At 40.6% G+C, this 19,199-nt stretch overlaps 1 protein-coding gene across 1 annotated transcript in view; it reads right to left on the bottom strand.

Moving 5' to 3' along the window:
* ANK3 (ankyrin 3) overlaps nt 1-12,881 on the bottom strand; it is a 742,532-nt gene extending 729,651 nt beyond the window's left edge. The window contains exon 1 of the mRNA XM_023739341.1: nt 12,749-12,881. Coding sequence (XP_023595109.1) covers nt 12,749-12,802 — 54 coding nt within the window. The 5' untranslated portion in view covers nt 12,803-12,881. The remainder of the gene's footprint in view (nt 1-12,748) is intronic.
* Nucleotides 12,882-19,199: the final 6,318 nt, after the last annotated feature.

Here is a 19,199-nt window from a genome sequence, read left to right as displayed (position 1 = left end):
AATAAAGATTTTCATGTCTTGTAAAAAAAAAAAAATGGGAGGAGTCAGTGAAGCAAGTACTTTACTTACCTGGGAGCGGGGGGACCATGAGGATGAGACTACCTCAATTTGGGCCATGAAACAAAAACCCATTGCCGCTGAGTCAATTCTGGCTCATAGAAACGGGGTGGGGGGAAGCATCCTTAGCTCTACCTTATAGAAACATGACTAAGCCATCAATATCCAAATGGTAATTCTCTATAGCTTGAGTTCAGTTCCAAATGTAACTTCAGAACAGTGCACAAGGGACAAAAACGTCTGTGCACAGGGACCAAAAAAACCTTGATCTGCACGGAGAAAACCTCAACAAGCATAGACAGCCATCATTTTAGAGAGTGGCATTCTGTGACTTCGTGAATAAAAAACACAAATGTACAATAATGACAGTATAAAATTTTATGGATGTAAAAAATGTCCCAGACACCAACTTCTTTCTGCCTTTTCTTTAAATTTTTATTTATTTATTTATTTTTGCTGTATTGGATTTTTAATTAGAAAATATGTGCTCATTTTAACATATTAGACAATACAGAGAAAAAGAAAGCTAGTAATTCCCCCTTCCCCTCAAGATCCCTTGAGATAACCAACCTAGCAACAAACTTTCCTACAATCAGGCAAACATCCATGACTTTCCTTTTTCTGTCTTTGTTTTCAAAATGAGCTCATGTTATGCTCACTACTCTGTAATTTTCTTTTTCCCTTAACAACAACACATTCTCCCAGTTTACCATGTATAGCTCTCATCTTTACATTATTTTTATCATATTCCATATAATACATAAACTGTAACACATTCAACCACTCCCATTAAGGTAAATGTATTTACTTGTTGCCAGTGTTTTTGCTTTACAAACATTGTGATAATAAACATCTTTATAAATAAATTCTTACATACTGATGTTTTCTTTTCTGTAGCAGAAGTTTCCAAAACTGGGTGCCTGGAGCAGGGTAAGAATGTTATTTTAATAGATACATACAAAAACAAAACAAAACACCAAACCTGTTGCGAGAGTCAATTCTCACTCAGAGTATGACTAAATTCCCAAAAAAGTTGTACAAACTGACACAAAAATCAGCAAGATGTGGAAGAGTCTATACCCTGTATATTCTGACTAAAGATGTTTTTTTTTTCCTTTTGGCTAATCTGATAGATTTAAAATGTTATCAGATGGAAACTAGTCATTTTAATCTCTTATGATTTATGAATTTAATGTCTATTTTACATGTTTATTGACTAGTTGCTTTTTCTCTTCTATGAGTATCTATTGATACTCATAGATAATACTCATTGATAATCTTTGACCATTTTTCCTTTAAGTACTTTGTCTTTTTCTTCATAATATCTAGGAGATCTCTGTATACTAGAGATATAATATTTTGTCACAGTACTATAAATATTTTCTCCTAACCTGTCTCCGGACTTTAATTACGGTACCATTTGCTAAATCCTTTAGTTATAAACTTGACAAATGAATCAAAATAACACAGCATTGGATTTTTCGTGTAAGAAGCATACACTGGTGCTTTCCTGCTTTTTGCATGAGGTCTCCACAATTTTCATAGACTTTTCTGCTACCTATCAGAAGCAACTGATTATATCAATAATCTCTATTTTTAAACATCACTTTAAAGGAAAAAAGTTAGACGAATTCCCACCATTTTATGGTGAGAGGAGGGGAAAAGAAGAGGAAGTTTAAGCAAAGGAACCAAATGTTCTTTTGCAGAAGAGAATTTATGAGAACAGTTCCTTCTTTACCAGGGTAATAAACAATAGAACTGTATACTATTAACATACATTAACACAAATATTACACACACACAGTTAAGTCACTACTAATAGCAGATGCTCAAAAGATTATAGCTACGTGCCAGGCACTGTGCTAAGTTAAGTGCTTTACATGGAGGATCTCATTTAATTCTCTCAACCACCCTATGAGATGTGCACTTCAATTTTAAAGATAAGGAAATGAGTCTCTGAGAACTTAATTTACTTGTCCAAGCTCACAAAGGTACTATGGGATCCCAACACTACACTATGCTATTTACCAGAAAATGGTTGTGAGGTCAAACCTTCCAAAAGATATAAATATAATTAGTATATATTATATATGCTTTATATATACATATTATATATATTTCAAAATTTTATATCTACATCTAACGTAAATGTGTGTATATGTCAGATGCAGAATAGAAATATACATACTTGAGGGTCGAAATAATCTCATCTAACACTGATGCACAGGAGACCATGTTGGCAAACACTGTCCAACTGCCAAGCATCCTATTTGCTCAACAGCCGTCAGCTGAGCATCACATGTGACAGATACTAGAGATGGAAAAACAGATACAAAAATGGAGAAAAAAGCTAAATATGCCTTCTAGAAGCCCATTGATGAGTTAGGGAAGACAGATTAAATAAATGTTCCAATAAAATAGGGTAAATGCCATGAGAGCAGAATGTACATGAAATAGTACCAGACTAAAGGAGTGACAGCCACCACCTGGCAAAGTCTAGGAAGGCTGCCTAGAAGAGGAGACATTTGAGCTAGGTCTTGAAGGACTTAGGACTCGCAGGGATTTGATAGGAAGAGAAACAACGAGAAAGGCACAAACCAGCAGAGAGAAGACTTCACAAAGACATGGAAAAATAAAAAGGCACAGCTCATACCGGGAAAGGTGGGAGAAATAACTACAGCATGGTCTCAAGGTCAGATGTTTCAGAGAATGCAAAGGGTGAAAATAAGTTGTGTTGGGACAAGACGGCAAAAGTTCCTTTGTGCAACCCTAAGAAGTTTGGAATTTATCCTAGTTATACTGGGTAACCACAAAAGGTTTTTAACCAGGAGAATGACATCATATCTTTGTTTTGTAAAGATAAGTGGCAAGGTCAGCTGTCTGCTGGAAGACAGTGTGGAAGCAAGGAGACAATTCAGGCAACTGTTCAAGTAGCCCAGGTGAAAGAAGATAAGGACCAGAACCAAAGCAGTGACACAGAGATGAAGAGACAGTTGGATTCAAATGACACTTCTGGGGTAGAACTGGAAGTATTTGTACCTAATTATATGAGAGGGGCCGAAAGGTCTCCTTAATGACTCAGCTTTCTAATTTGGGCAGATAGTGATCATCATCAGATAAAGAGCTTTTTTAGGCATCCTGGTATTTGCTCAACACTCCATGCTCTTCATCAATTTCTGGGCAAATCTACAGTTTAGAATTAGCACACTGGGAGGGTCTGCAAAATAGCATGTTCTAGTTTTGACTGACAGCCTCACCACAGTTTGGATCTCAGAGCATGGAGATTCTTTAAGCTGGCAGAAATCATACAAGTTAGGAAGAAACTCTGTTGAAGTGACTTGGCCAGCATGTATAGATTTTTAACAATAGACTGAACCCTGATTTCCCAACTCAGACAGCAATGCATTATACTGATTCTTCAGACACCTGGAGAATTTCAGGACTGATCAGAGCAACACACTTAAAGAGATTCAGTGAAGACCTAAGTGAACATCCACACCAATCTAAGCCATATCACTTCATATCCAGTAGCAGTTTTGTAATCCAGCCAGAGTCTGTAAAATGCAGGAAGGGCCCACAGAGAGACTTGAATTATTGTTTAAATACTCACTGTGTTGGACTTCCGGTGCCCTGGTGGCACAGTGGTTAAGTGCTCGGCTGCTAAACAAAAGATGTGGCAGTCTGCTTCTATAAAGATTTACAGCCTGATGGGAGGGCTCAGGATGGAGGGTTCCAGGTGCCAATCCCTGCCCCCTAGGACTCACAGAAATAAAAGCTCCCCAACGCCCTCAGATGGGGAGCACGCGGTCTTTCGGTCACTAGGCCCGGCATTGCTCCTTGTCTAAGCAGACAATAAAATTGCCGCTTTCTGTTCTCTTTGCAAAAAAAAAAAAAAATTTACAGCCTGAGAAACCCCATGGGGCAGTTTTACTCTGCCTTATAGGGTCACTAAGTGTCGGAATAGACTTGATGGCAGTGGGTTTTGTGTTGGACTTCAATAGTCACAGATACTTGGCATACCTAATGTTTTAATAAGATTACAAACTGCCAAACCCTCAAAGAGATGCTAAAAATCCCAAATCTCTTAAGAAATCAAGCGCTGAAGTTTCTGAGCATCACTGAGATATTACTTCCTATTACTTATCATACTTGGCAAGATGCTGAAGTAGTTCAATGGAAGAGTTATACTGAAAAGAGCTGTGCATTAAAAAAAAAAAATAGAAGTTCTACATATATACAGGAAGAGAGAGAAGGAGTCCTGGTGATACAACAATTAAGCACTTGGCCTTTCGGTTAGTGGTTTGAACCTACCCTGTGGCTCCGTGGGAGAAAGACCTGGCGATATGCTTCTATAAAGATTACAGCCAAGAATACCCTATGGGGCAGTTCTACTTTGTTACGTGGTGTCGCTATCAGTCAGAATCAAATCAACAGCACCCAACAACAACAATAACAACACAGAGGTTCATTCATTCATATAGCATAAAGCAATCTGAATTAAATAAATTCTCTAATCACACAATTTGATCCTCACAGCTCTGAGATGGATAAAGCATGACCATTGTCCCCATTTGGTAAATGAGGAGCCTAAATCGCGGAACGCTTCAGAACCACACTTATGAATCTCATTTTTACCACTTGTACATCCTCTGACTTTAAGTTTGTATTCCTCCTACTAGATCTCAGCGCTTCCTGTGACTAATCATTTCATTTAAATTGTTGAGAAACATAGAACAGCATTAAAATCAATTCTTCACTGCCGACATTTCATTGGATGGTAGGCCTTCTACCATAGACAACAGGTAAACCTGAAACTCTGCTCTGTGAACCACTTACAAACAGGTGGATATTGGAATGACTAAAGGTATAATCAATTTCTCTCCTGCTTCTACACCTATCATCAAAATAACTGAGTAACTAGCCTTGTTGTCCCAGCACAGTTCATGTACCAAATACTAGCAATACCTCCACAGGAGTGAGGGGTGAACACTTTCAAAGGCTGATAGTTTTGAGTTGAATGTGTAATCATTATGACTGTTTAAAATAGGTTAGTTGATTTTACAAAAATGTACAATGTGTATAAAATATAATTATAACCATATTAAATAACTATCATTTCAGAAGGATTACAAAACAATAAGGAGACAGGGAAGGTAAATTAAAAAGCAATCTATCACACTTCAAATTTCACTCAAAAAACACATATTAAATAGAAGTTGATACATCTGCCAAAAAAATTACACATCTAGATCCTTTAAGGATAATATATAAATGCAAATAAACTATTTCAATCTACAATGGGATCCTGAGCACCTTGTGAGTCCATAAAGAAGAATACGGATAATCTGAGTATTATTTTAAAATTAAATATTTAGTATATTACATTCTAATTCTGCAAAAATTGATAGTACTATATGGCACATCGGTCTCTATTATCCAAAATACAATATTAACAAGAAACACAATTTTCAAATTTTAACAAATCACATGTACCGCATTGTAAACACTGTAAAAAGAAAAGAGTGTTGCTATCTATGTGAATTTTCACTTGAAATTTTAGAAACCAATTCAAATTTTATTGACACGGAGCATCTGTCCCATATAATACCATGGTTGCTTTGGTTAGGCCTAGCGGTGACAGAGTTGATCACAATAAAAGGTACTCTAATTGTCTCAAGTAACAACGTGTTGTTACTGTGGTTTTTTTGTTTTAATTTCACCATTCAGAGGGTTGAATTAGTACTTCTGGTGGAACGAGGGATATCACTGCTAATGTCAGATGGATCCTGGAAGCAGAGAATGCCAGAAAGACGTTTACCTGAGTTTTACTGACTATGCAAAGGCATTCGACTGTGTGAATCATAACAAGTTATGGATAACATTGCAAAAGAGCGGGAATTCCAGAACACTTAATTGTGCTCATGTGGAACTTGTAAACAGACCAAGTGGCAATCATTCAAACAGAACAAGTGGATACTGCGTGATTTAAAATCAGAAAAAGTGTGCATCAGGGTTGTATCTTTTTACCATACTTATTCAATCTGTATGCTGAGCAAGTAATCTGAGAAGGACTACATGAAGCACTCAGTAACAGGACTGGAGGACAACTAACAACCTGTGATATGCAAATGACACTACCTTGCTTGCTGAAAGTGAAGAGGACTTGAAGCACTTACTGATGAACATCAAAGACTACAACCTTCAGTATGGATTACACCTCAACATAAAGAAAACAAAAATTCTCACAACTGGACCAATAATCAACACCATGATAAACAGAGAAAATACTGCAGTTGTCAAGGATTTCATTTTACTTGGATCCACAATCAACACCCATGGAAGTAGCAGTCGAGAATTGAAACCACACATTGCATTGGGCAAACCTGCTGCAAAAGACCTCTTTAAAGTGTTAAAAAGCAAAGACGTCGTCACCTTGAGAACTAAGTTGCGCCTGACCCAAGCCATGACATTTTCAATCACCTCATATGCATGCGAAAGCTAGACAATGAATAAGGAAGGCCGAAGAAGAACTGATGCCTTTGAATTGTACTGTTGGTTAAGAATACTGAATATACCATGGACTGCCAAAAGAATGAACAAATCCGTCTTGGAAGAAGTACAACCAGAATGCTCCTCAGAAGCAAGCACAGCAAGACTACATTTCACATACTTTGGACCTGTTATCAGGAGGGATCAGTCCCTGGAGAAGGACATCATGCTTGGTAAGGTAGAGGGTCAGCAAAAAAGAGGAAGACCCTCAACAAGATGGACTGACACAGTGGCTGCAACAATGGGCTCCAACACAGCAGTGATTTTGAGGATGGCACAGGACTGGACAGCATTTCGTTCTGTTGTGCACAGGTTCGCTATGAGTTGGAACTAAGTTGACAGCACATAACAACATCAGTTTGTGGCACATTATCATTACTTTATTTTTGGTGGCGCAGTGGTTAAAGTGATCAATTGCTAACTGAAAGGTCAGCCGTTCAAATCCACCAGCAGCTCTGCAGGAGAAAGTTGTGGCAGTCTAGTTCTGTAGGGATTTACAGCTTGGAAACCCTATGGGGTCACTGTGAGTTCGAATCAACTCCATCAACAGCAGTGGATTTGGTTTTTTGGGTTTTTTATTTTTTGTATTCTTTACCTGTTATTCCTTATTCCTTCAAAGCCCACTCCCATGCACAGTGTCAGAGGCAGTCATTCTAACGTGCTTAATGTGTATCTTATGTAAGCGTTCTTACAAAATGTATAATGTGCTATGCTCATGAATTTTTAATTCACATAAATCATTTAATGTTACATATCTCACACTATTTTACTTTTTTTCACCAAGGACTGTATTCTGAAGATCCATCCATGTTGTTCTTATTTAATCCATAGCTTCTAATACCCACCGACAATTCCATGATGTACATTTCTCTTTTACTTTTCCCTCTTCCAGTGATGACTGCCCTCCAACTGCCCTCCACCACTAATAACACAGCAGTGAATAACCTTGAACAGGTCCTCGTAGGGACCTGTGGGACACACTCCAGTGTCCACCTATGGGAATGGAATTGATGGGTCATAGAGTAAATGACTAGTTAATTTGCTTAAGTAATGCCAGATTGCTTGCCAGAACAGCTGCCTCAATCTACCCTCCCACCAACGACACACAAGGTTTCTTACTTACTCCCTCCTTCCCTCATTTGGTTTTCCTAAGTGTTAACTCCATAAAGGCCAAGAACAAATCAACCTCCGAACCTTGCTTTTCTTTTCAATAAAATGAGAATATCTACTCTAATAACATGATTATTGTTGTTGTGAAAAACAAATTTAAAGAAATAACATGACAGCACTTTAAAAACTGCAAAGGGAATGGCTATTCACAAATTATTGTTGTTTTTTGTTCTTTTAATGATCATTTCTAACTATGGCACACCCCTCCCTAAAAAAATAATAAGAGGACATAAGTAATGAGCTTGAAGCTTGGAAAATGAAACTTCCTAAGCATTAACAGAGAATGAAATGGATTAAAGCTTTGAATTGGCAAGCTACTGACTTGGAGAATATATTCACAATTCCTTTTTCCGACAAAGGACTTATATCCAGAACATATAAAGAGCCCTTACAAAGACAAAACAATCCAATTTTCTAAATGGACAAACGACTTTTACAGGCATTTAGAAAGGAAGACACAAGAATGAAAAATGCCTCTTATCAACAAGGAAATGTATCACTTTATCACTTTATCATTAATTTCTATACCTGTCTCTGCATTTAAATTTTTTTAAATCATAGGCTGTTACAGTTGGAATGAACGTTAAAAATAGTTTTATTTTTTTTTTCCCCCAACTCTCTCCTTTTTCCAGTGGAGAAACTGAAATCCAGAGAGGTGATATGATTCCAAAGTTACAGAACTGGTTAGAGAATCCTTACCTCCTGAGTTCACCATCACTATTCTCTCCATTACTCAAGCAGACGGGAGTTTGGTTTCAGCCCTTATCAAACTGCAAATTGTACAGCATTCCTGAGTTTCTTCGTGAATAAAACATACCCCATAGTTTGTTCTGAAGTATAGAGGCAGTGGATGCAAAGCATCTACCATGAGAGGTACAACAAATCATGGCTGTTATTATTCCTAAGCAAAGCAGTTATGTATTCTAGATGCATGTATGTCTTCTCTATCCGATTGGACCATAAACTTTTTGAGGGTAAAAAACAAGGCTCACACTGCGTACTTAAACCTAAGAGTGCCTTTCATATGACAAGGGCTCAAGAGTGTCAAGTCATTACAGCTGCTCCTTAATCTGAATGCCAGGTTCTTCTCGTCATTTCTTTGATCACTCATTCAACAAATGTTAACTGAGGCCTACTGTATGCAAGGGCCTGTGTTTGGGGTTAAAAGAGCAAAGCTGCAGTCACAACGAAGATGTTCCTTACTAGATCCCATATAAACCATCATAACGTGGAAAAAAGAAGGAGGAAGAAAAGACCCACACTTGTACCGAAGAGCCTTGGCATCAAGCCTTGGAATTCTCCAGAGAAGCAGCACAGTGTACATGTGTAGCTAGATGCTGGAGGGACAAAATAGCTAATAATGAATTACTGTACTCATTTTCAAACCACCTTGCGAAACAGCCTTTCCAATTCAGCAACGCACAGTTCTCCAGATCTTTACTCTACAATGGCATTTAAATTAAGTTTCCCTACCACAGCAGGTCCATATAATTGTGCAGTGCCCAGAAAACAAAATGTATTGAAGGCCAATTTTCCAGTATTTCTCCTTTCCTTAGTATTATCTGAAAACTGCAGTAACTAATCTGATTCAAGAAAAAATCATTTTCAAACATGCTGGGACAAGTATCCAAGATGTACTTCAACAGCTGTAGATTCTGAAGATGTCACCACGTCTTCCAGAATTCAGTCAGGAAAAAAATACATAGTATTCAAACAGATATTCACTTTAAGGTCAATATAACTTTCAATCTATAACCGCAGTTGGGCTGCTAGTGCTTAAAAAACATGTCTAATAGAAAGTAGGCAACAACAAATAAATTTAACCATTATATCAAGAACAGACAGCAATTTTAAGCTGTTTGCAGCTGTTGACATTGGATGAAGATGAAAAATTGCAAATAAATGGTCCTCTTTTTCCAGGTGAGGGCAGTGCGGGTTCAGTGGTAGAATTCTGGCTTTCCATGCAGAAGACCTGGGTCCAATTCCCAGCCAGTGCACCTCATATGCAGCCACCACCCATCAGTCAGTGGAGGCTTCTGTGTTGCTATGATGCTGAGCAGGTTTCAGGAGGGTTCCCAGATTACAATAAACTAGGAAGAAAGGTCTGGCCATCTACTTCCAAAAATCAGCCAGTGAAAACCCTAGGAATAACAGCTATTTGATCCACAACTAATCATGGGGAGGGCAAAGGACCTGGCAGTGTTTAGTTCCACTGAACATGGGGTTGCCATGAGTTAGGGCCAACTCGATGGCAGCTAACAATATTTTTCCAAGTACCTTAGCCTTAATCCAACATCTCATTGGCACACACATTTGCAAAACTCAATGGTAGAGTTAGGTGAATAACAGCCCATAAATGCATACAAGGAAAGGTTACTTTAGATCTGATTAGATTAGTAACCTTGATCTTTTCAGAAGAGTTGACTTCAATAATGTGAGTTCAGGGGAGTTGTAGCAAGGCTAAACATTCCAATTAAAAATAAGTTTCAATGTTTTAACTTAGAATCAGTCTTGGGTAAAAGTGTCAGACAGTTGGTCTTCTCAATTTCAGGTATTTAGCTTATTCAGAAAAGTAAAAATGCCATTTATACAGGCTAGAATTCACACAAGTCCCAATTCGGATTACAATGATTTACTACAATTATAATAACACTTTCTATGAAATTATACAAATATTATGTGCATAAAAATGGTTAACTTTTAAATAAAGAAGTTACTAATTAGAAATCAAACTGAGAACAATTGCTAAGAGTTCAGAGCAATTATATTCCTTTCAATGACCAAAAATTATTGTAGAATTAGGCACATTCACTTGTTCTATAAACTCATTAACACTGTGAAAGGAAAAAAAAATGTTTTGAGGTACTGAAAAAAGGAAAACCACAGTCCTAATAAAACCACCACCGCAAAAATGCAAACAAATTCAAAATCCACAGTGTTTCCTTGGATTCCAAAACACACCACTGGTCTTTACATTGTCTAAAGCACACTGAGCCGCATTCTCTGCTATGGAGCCTAACACATCACTGTGCCGAGTGCAAAACATATTTATTTACGCCTTCACAAAAAAGAACACTAAGAACCACCATAAATCACAGTCCAACTACAGTCCAGATTCACAACTCACTCATTCATCCTGCACTGATTTGAGAACTATGACAAATTGACCATCTAGAGTTTAGTGGCTGGGATGGAGATATTTGACTGAGTGCTTTCTTTCAGTCAGTTTTTGTTTCACAGATGTTAGTGGTTTTAAGTTTACATTCATTTTCAGTATTAAAAATTGGCTTCCCTAAGGTGCACGAGTCTGAGCCCAGGTCAGCAGATTATGAGGACGCCTGAACTGCTAAAGCAGCAATCCATGTCCACTCTGAGAGTCTCCCTCTAGTTTTCCTATTAAGGCCTACCTGCCCTGGTCCACCCTCCTGAAAAAAGGTCTGGGGCTTATAGGCCTGGTATGACTCCAGGGAGCTTTTAAGAGAAAAGTGGCCTCTTCCAAAATTAGACAAGCCCTGCTTATACTCAAACAAGGAAAATCAAAACTCAGAATCAAGGTAGCAATAAAAACCACCAACTGACTTTGTCAAGAGTTAAGAGTCTTCTTTTGAAGAATTCCCCTTGATTCCGTGAGGATTTCTAGAAATGACAACTAAAGGGAAAGCAAGGTACGAGCAAGGAGTTTTGTGTGTTTCAAGGGCAATTCTATGTCATTTGAAACTAGGTAAAAGACTGCATTTTCAACAACCTCGTATTTATCTTTTTTTTTTTTTTTCTAAAATAGGTAATGCATATACTTACAAAAGAGTCCCAAAAGGGAAGTGAAAGGTAAATCTTCCTCCCACCCATCCCCCAGGTCCCCTCCCAGAGACAACTATTGTTTCTTGAGTACCCTTCCGTAGACATTCTTTGCACATGCAAATATACCGAGTGTTTTAAACCAATTATCCTATATTTACACAAAGTGGCAGCTCCAAAATTGTTATTAAACGCCTCCAGTCTTAAAGGTAGCAATCTGCTGGGAACGGAGGAGAAGAGCGGGCAGCATGAGTAGATTTATCTTGCAGCTGCGGTTTCAAGCACCGGTTTTTACTTAGTGTGCGTTTATTTGGATACCTTTGGAAGGCTCTCGGAGATTCCCAAAAAAAACACCAAACCCGCTGCCGTCGAGCCCACTCCGACTCATCGCGACCCTACAGAACACAGTAGAACTGCCAAGTAGAGTTTCAAACGAGCAGCTGGTGTATTCAAACTGCCCACCTTCCACCTTTTGGTTAGCAGCCTGAGCTCTAAACCACGGCGCCATCAGGATGATGAATCCCCCCCACAAACCACCCCCCGCCACGGCCACTGTATTCGCACTGGTCTGCACTTTTACGTCGCAACCTTTCAAGAACATTTTATATTTTTACTGGATTAAATGCAGCATCTCAATTCACCTTCCAAAAAAAAAAAAAGCCGAATTCTGAAAGTAACTTTCAGAACCAGGTGACTTCCTCTCCGCCAAACGAGCAGCCTACTTCGGTCGTGTCCTTAGGAAGGGTTCAGCTTGGCATGAACTTGGCGAGCCAAAAACAGAGAAACCCAAAGAAAAGAGACGGCGGGAGTTCTGGGCCGCGCTTTTCTTCTTCTAGACAACTTTCGAGATAGAAATCCTAAATCCATGGGCCCTCCTTCCTCGCTCGGGATGCTCAGGGCGCTGAGGCGGGTTGGGAGCTCACGCCTCCGCCCCGGGCCGTAACTTCAACCCCCGCTCCCGGAGCGCAGCCCGATCCCCACGAGTCGCAGGAATCGGCAATCCCCCATAGCTCGCCTTTCAGGCGCTGCCCGGCACCGCCAGGAGGGCAAGGCTCCAGGCAGCGCCTCTCTCTCCCCAGGGTTCCCCGGACCCCCATCCCGCACTCTCGTCCTCCAGGGTCCCTGCGCGCCCCTGCCAGGAAGAAAGCCACAGGTAGGGGGGCGGCGCGGTGCTCACCTGCGCAGGAGGGGTGCTCTCCGCTCCAGCTAGAGAGAAGGAGGAAGAGGCCATGTTGTGGGGCTGCTGCTCCTTCCAGGAACTCTGCTCCCCCCTCCGCGCCCCGCTCCTCCTGCCCGCAAAAGTGGGACTCCTTTGGAAAAAGTTCGGCTGTGCCTCGGGAACGCCAAGCGCAGCTCCGCGGCGCCCGCCCAGCGCGCCGTCTCCTCCCCCTGCTGTGTCCGCAGCGCCCGCCAGGTGCCCGCCCGGGCCGGAGCGGCGGGGGGCGGGCCCGGCTCAGGTAGAGGCTCGGCGGCGGGACGAACGGCGGAGCGCGGCGCTCCAGCCGGCTCTCAGCTGCCGCCCGGCCCCGCCGAGCATGCCCAGTCGGTCGGCCTCACGCTTCGAGGGGGCCCGGCAGGGAAGCCCGGCCGGTGCTCTCGGGTCTGAGCAGTAGCAGGGCCAAGGGTTCAGGGGATTAAGGAATGGGTGGCCTTACGGGGATAGAGGCAGCAGGCGCAGCAGGAACGGGGGAAGGAATCCTGTTTCATGTGAGCTGCTAAAAAAAAGTTCCATTAGCCACCCCAATATAATAATAAAATACTATAATGTAATTAATTGATGTTTATTCAAGCTTAAATGGATAAAGGCATAGATAATTTCTGTGTGTGTGTGTGTGTTATTAAACTGTAGCATACAGTCTACGTAAAAAGCAATGTTTACCATGCAGACAGGTTCAAAACAATGTCCTCAACTTTCCTTCCAGTCTACCCAGGTCCCGGCTACCCATAAAGAAAAACCACATTGCCTCAAGCTAAGTCCTGTCCATTAAAAATAAAACTTTGGAGCTGTCCGGGGTGTGAAGCAGGGACTGAGCCTGACCCAAGAAGGAAATGGGGTGCAGATCTCTGAGCACACTAGTTTCTAGGAGCCCAGATGACCAGGGTTTGGGAAACTCCTGTCCTCGACAAAGCTGGGGATTGGCCGGAGCGGGGGCGGGGGTGTAGCTGGACATCAGGCTGCTGTCCTGACAGAGTTCACTATTCTGGTGGGGAAGAGGGGAAGCAAGGCAACTGCTCCTCACATATTGTTGTTAGCTGCTCTGGAGTTGTCCACTCGATGGAAACTGGCCCCTCACGTGTTGTTGTTGTTAGGTGCAGTCAGTCGGTTCTGGTTCATAGCAACCTTATGTACAACAGAACGAAACCCTGTCCAGTCCTTCGCCATTCTCACAATCATTGCTATGTTTGAGCCCGTTAATGCAGCCGCTATGTCAATCCATCTCGTTGAGGGTCTTCCTCTTTTTTGCTGACTCTCTGCTTTACCTACAAGATGTCCTTCTCCACGGACTGGTCCCTCCTGAAAACATGTCCCAAGTAGGCGAGACAAAGTCTTGCCATCCTTGCTTCTAAGGAGCGTTCTGGTTGTACTTCTTCCAAGACAGACTTTTTCGTTGTTCTGGTAGTCCGTGGTATAGTGAGTGTTCTTCACCAACACCATAATTCAAATGCCTCAAGTACTCTTCTTTATTCATTGTTCAGCTTTTACATGCATATGAAGCAATTGAAAACACCATGGCTTGAATCAGGCACACCTTAGTCCTCAAAGTGACATCTTTGCTTTTTAACACTTTAAAAAGGTCTTTTGCAGCAGATTTGCCCAATGCAATATATTATCTGATTTCTTGACTACTGCTTCTATCGGCATTGATGAAATCCTTGACAACTTCAATATTTTCTCCATTTATCATGATGTTCCTTATTGACCCAGTTGTGAGGATTTTTGTTTTCTTTATGTTGAGGTTTAATCCATACTGAAAGCTGTAGCCTTTGATCTTCATCAGTGCTTCAAATCCTCTTCACCTGAGCAAACAAGGTTGTGTCATCTGCATATCGCAGGTGTTAATGAGTCTTCCTCCAATCCTGATGCCATGTTCTTCATAAAGTCCAGGTTGCCGGATTTTTCACTCAGCCGACAGATTGAGTAAGTATGGTGAAAGGATACAACCCTGACGCACACCCTTCCTGATTTTAAACCACGCAGTATCCCCTTGTTCTGTTTGAATGACTGCCTCTTGGTCTATGCGCAGGTTCCTCATGAGCACAATTAAGTGTTCTAGAATTCCCATTCTTTGCAATATTATCCATAATTTGCTATGATCCAAACATTATATTAATGCTTTTGCATAGTCAATAAAACTCTGGTAAACATCTTTCTGGAATTCTCTGGTTTCAGCCCAGATCCATATGACATCAGCCATGATATCCCTCATTCTACGTCCGCTTCTGAATCCGGCTTGAATTTCTGGTGGTTCCCTGTTGATGTACTGCTGCAACTGTTTTTTAATTATCTTCAGCAAAATTTTACTTGCATGTAATATTAATGATATTGTTCAATAATTTCCACATTCTGTTGGATCACCTTTCTTTGGAATGAGCATAAATATGGATCTCTTCTAGTTGTTTGGCCAGGTTGCTGTCTTCCAAATCTCTTGGCATAGATGAGTGAGTGCTTTCAGCTTTGCATCCGTTTGTTGAAACATCTCACTTGGTATTCTGTCAATTCCTTTGCCAATGTCTTCAGTGCAGCTTGGACTTCTTCCTTTAGTATCACCGGTTATTGTTCATATGCTACCTCCTGAAATGGCTGAACACCGATCGACTCTTTTTTATGCAGTGACTCTCTGTATTCCTTCCATGTGTTTTTGATGCTTCCTGCATTGTTCAATATTTTGCCCATAGAATCCTTCAATATTGCAGCTCAAAGCTTGACATTTTTCTTCAGTTCTTTCAACTTGAGAAATTCCGAGTGTGTTCTTTCCTTTTGGTTTTCTAACTCCAGGTCTTTACACATGTCATTATAATGCTTTACTTTGTCTTCTCTAGCTGCCCTTTGAAATCTTCTGTTCAGCTCTTTTACTTTATCGATAATTTCTTCCATTTGCTTTAGCTACTCCACATTCAAGGGCAAGTTTCAGAGTCTCTTCTGACATCCATTTTGGTCTTTTCTTTCTTTCCTGTCTTTTTAATGACCTTTTGCTTTTTTCATGTATGATGACATCCTAAGTGTTCAATGCATTAAATCTATTCTTGAGATGCTCTCTAAATTCAGGTGGGATATACTCAAGGTTGTATTTTGGATCTTGTGGACTTGTTTTAATTTTCCTCAGCTTCAGCTTGAACTTGCATATAAGCAATTGATGGTCTATCCTGCAGTCGGCCCCTGGCTTTGTTCTGACTGATGTTATTGAGCTTCTCCATGGTCTCTTTCCACAGAAGTAGTCGATGTGATTACCCGTGTACACTTACCATTTTGAGCCCTAGTGGCACAGTAATTAAAGTGTTCAAGTGCTAACTGAAAGGTCAGTGGTCTGAATCCACCAGTGACTCCTTGGAAACTCTATGGGGCAGTTCTACTCTAGACGGCAATGGGTTTTTAGTTACCGTTTATGTTATTGAAAAAAGGTATTTCCAATGAATAGGTCTTTGGTCTTACAGATTTCTATCAAGTGATCTCCAGCATTGTTTGTATCACCAAGGCCATATTTTCCAGCTACTGATCCTTCTTCTTTGTTTCTTTCACATTAAAATCGCCAGTAATTATCAATGCATCTTGATTGCATGTTTGATCAATTTCAGACTGCAGAACTTGGTAAAAATCTTCAATTTCTTCATCCTTCATATTAGTTGTTGGTGTGTAAATTAGAATAATAGCTGTATTAACTCGTCTTCCTTGTAGGCGTTTGGATATTATCCTATCACTGACAACGTTGTCCTTCAGGATAGATCTTGAAATGTTCTTTTTGACAATGAATGTGATGCCATTCTTCTTCAATTTGTCATTCCCAGCATAATAGACCATATGATTGCCTGATTCAAAATGGCCAAGACCAGTCCATTTCAGCTCTCTATTGCCTAGGATATCAATCTTCAAGCGTTCCATTTCATTTTTGACAACTTTCAGTCTTCCTAGATCCATTCTCCGTACATTCCATGTTCTGATTACTAATGGATGTTTGCACCTGTTTCTTCTCATTTTGAGTCATGCCACATCAGGAAATTTAGGTCCCGAAAGCTTGACTCCATCCACATCATTAAGGACCTCTCACAGGTGTCACCAGAGTTGCGTGTTGGCGGAGCCTAGCCAGGGCATTAAATGACAGCAAATCACATGGTGAGAAAGTTCCTCTTGCCTTTTCAAGTCTCTTCCAGTCCTTCTGATTAAAACAAGGAGAAACTATTCTCTCTCAAACATTGGTTAATGGTTTTGTTTTTTTTTTTAATCAGAGAAAGAGACCAGGCCCCAGGCTCAAAGCCTTAGATTACACTTGTGCCCTTAATTAGATTTTATAGCGTTGTTTAGTTTTCATTGTTTATTCCTGCTGTTAGTTTCTTTTTTTTGGAGCGTGAAAGTGGTTTTCCATTAATGGTAGGAATCCAAAGTTTCCTTTTTAAGTAAATGTATTTAAGAGGAAACATTATATTAAGAAAAACAGTAAGAAAGTTATAGTTCGGGTAGGATTGGGATAAAGCAAAATAATTATGAAGGTAGGTAGCGAATGACTGAAGTGTGCGAAACTGACCGTTAAAGCCCAGAATAACTCCTTAACCAGAGAGTTCGCTGTGCTTCTGATTCAAGGCCTAGTTCAAGTCCTCTGTAACACACATAAAGCCAGAATAACATTTATTGGGCATCTGGTCTGCGTCGGGCCCTATGCTAAGCACCTTATTCATATTATCCCATTTAGTCCTCATGAAAGCCTTGCAAGACAGACAGCACAATCTGGATTTTGAATCTCAGAAACATTAATTTAGCCGAGGTTCACAAACTAGTTAAGCAGAGCACCGATGACTCAGTAGTTTGGGCATTCTTAACTTGAGTTTTATAAATCACCTCAGTATTTAGCAAGTCCCCAAACCCCCTGAAACTTTATGTCAAATTCTGCATGCCATTTCATGGGCATAAATGGAATACACAGTTTTCATCAACTCTTCAGAGGGATCTCTCTGTACATTCAGAAAAGTTTAAGAACCGCTATTATTATTCACAGGGCAATCTCACCCTTTGGATTATAAGGTCCATGAGGGCAAAGGCCCTGTCTTTATTAAGTCTTCTTGTATCTCCCACTATGCCTACCCTGGTGCTTTATTCCCTCAGGCAATTTATTTCCTCAGGAATTGTTTGAGCTAAAAGGAATGCGTGAGGTAGACAATGCAGGCTACAAGAAGGAGGTAAGGGGGTGGCTTGAGAAGGGTATCACAATAGTAAACCCTATACACACATACAGGTATTTTACAAGCCAGCTTCATGGCACTCATACAGCTACAAAAGCCATCTCAGACAAGAGGCAAGCAGCCAACTAGGTAGACAATAGAAGGCAAAGATGCAAAAGTTCTACAGGAAGTTAGCACCAGAAGCAGCACCTGGGAGGAGCCCAAAAAGAGGTGCTTTCCTGCAGAGCTATTCCAGTCCAGTCTGTTTACCTGGCTGTCTCTTTCTGAGAAACACTCATGTTCAGGAGCGTCAAAGACACTTCCCCTCCTCCACAGGCAGGCAGCAACACAACAAAAAAATCTGACTGCAAGAAGTAACTAGAAGGTTGGAAGCATCTCTCCTACTTTTAAAAACTAAACCAAACACCAAACAGCCCATGATTTCCTCTAATTAGGCCTTTTTCTCTCTGTCCCTCCTTCACAACCGAGTATCTTAAAAGAATGGTAGTTGAACGCAATGATAAAGAACAACAATGAATCCGTGAAACATCTTATAACATGGAGGACTCTGGAAGGCATTATTCTGAGTGAATTTAGTCAGTCGCAAAAGGACAAATATTGTATAAGACCACTATTATAAGAACTTAAGAAAAGGTTTAAACACAGAAGAAAACATTCTTTGATGGTTACGAGGGTGGGGAGGGAGGAAGAGGGGTATTCACTAACTAGGTAGTAGACAAGAATTATCTTAGGTGAAGGGAAGGGCAACACACACTACAGGGGAAGGCAGCACAACTGGACTAAACCAAAAGCTAAGAAGTTTCCTGAATACAACCAAACACTTCAAGGGACAGAGTAGCAGGGGTGGGGGTCTGGGGACGATAGTTTCAGGGGACATCTAGGTCAATTGGCATAACAAAGTTTATTAAAAAAATATTCTGCATCCCACTTTGGTGAGTGGCATCTGGGGTCTTAAAAGCTAGCAAGTGGCCATCTAACATGCATCAACTTGTCCCAACCCCCCTGGAGCAAAGGAGAATGAAGAACACCAAAGACACAAGGAAAATATTAGCCCAAGAGACAGAAATGGTTACATAAACCAGAGACTGCATCAGCCTGAGACCAGAAGAACTAGATGGTGCCCAGCTACCACCAATGACCACCCTGACAGGGAACACAACAGAGAGTTCCTGATGGAACAGGAGAAAAGTGGGGTGCAGAACTCAAATTCTAGTAAAAAGACCAGACTTAGTGGTCTG

This window comes from Trichechus manatus, unplaced genomic scaffold (assembly GCF_000243295.1).
Source record: "Trichechus manatus latirostris isolate Lorelei unplaced genomic scaffold, TriManLat1.0 scaffold00007, whole genome shotgun sequence".
Classification (NCBI taxonomy): Eukaryota; Metazoa; Chordata; class Mammalia; order Sirenia; family Trichechidae; genus Trichechus; species Trichechus manatus.
Note: the sequence above shows the minus strand (reverse complement) of the source record. Positions and strands in the feature narration are given on the sequence as shown.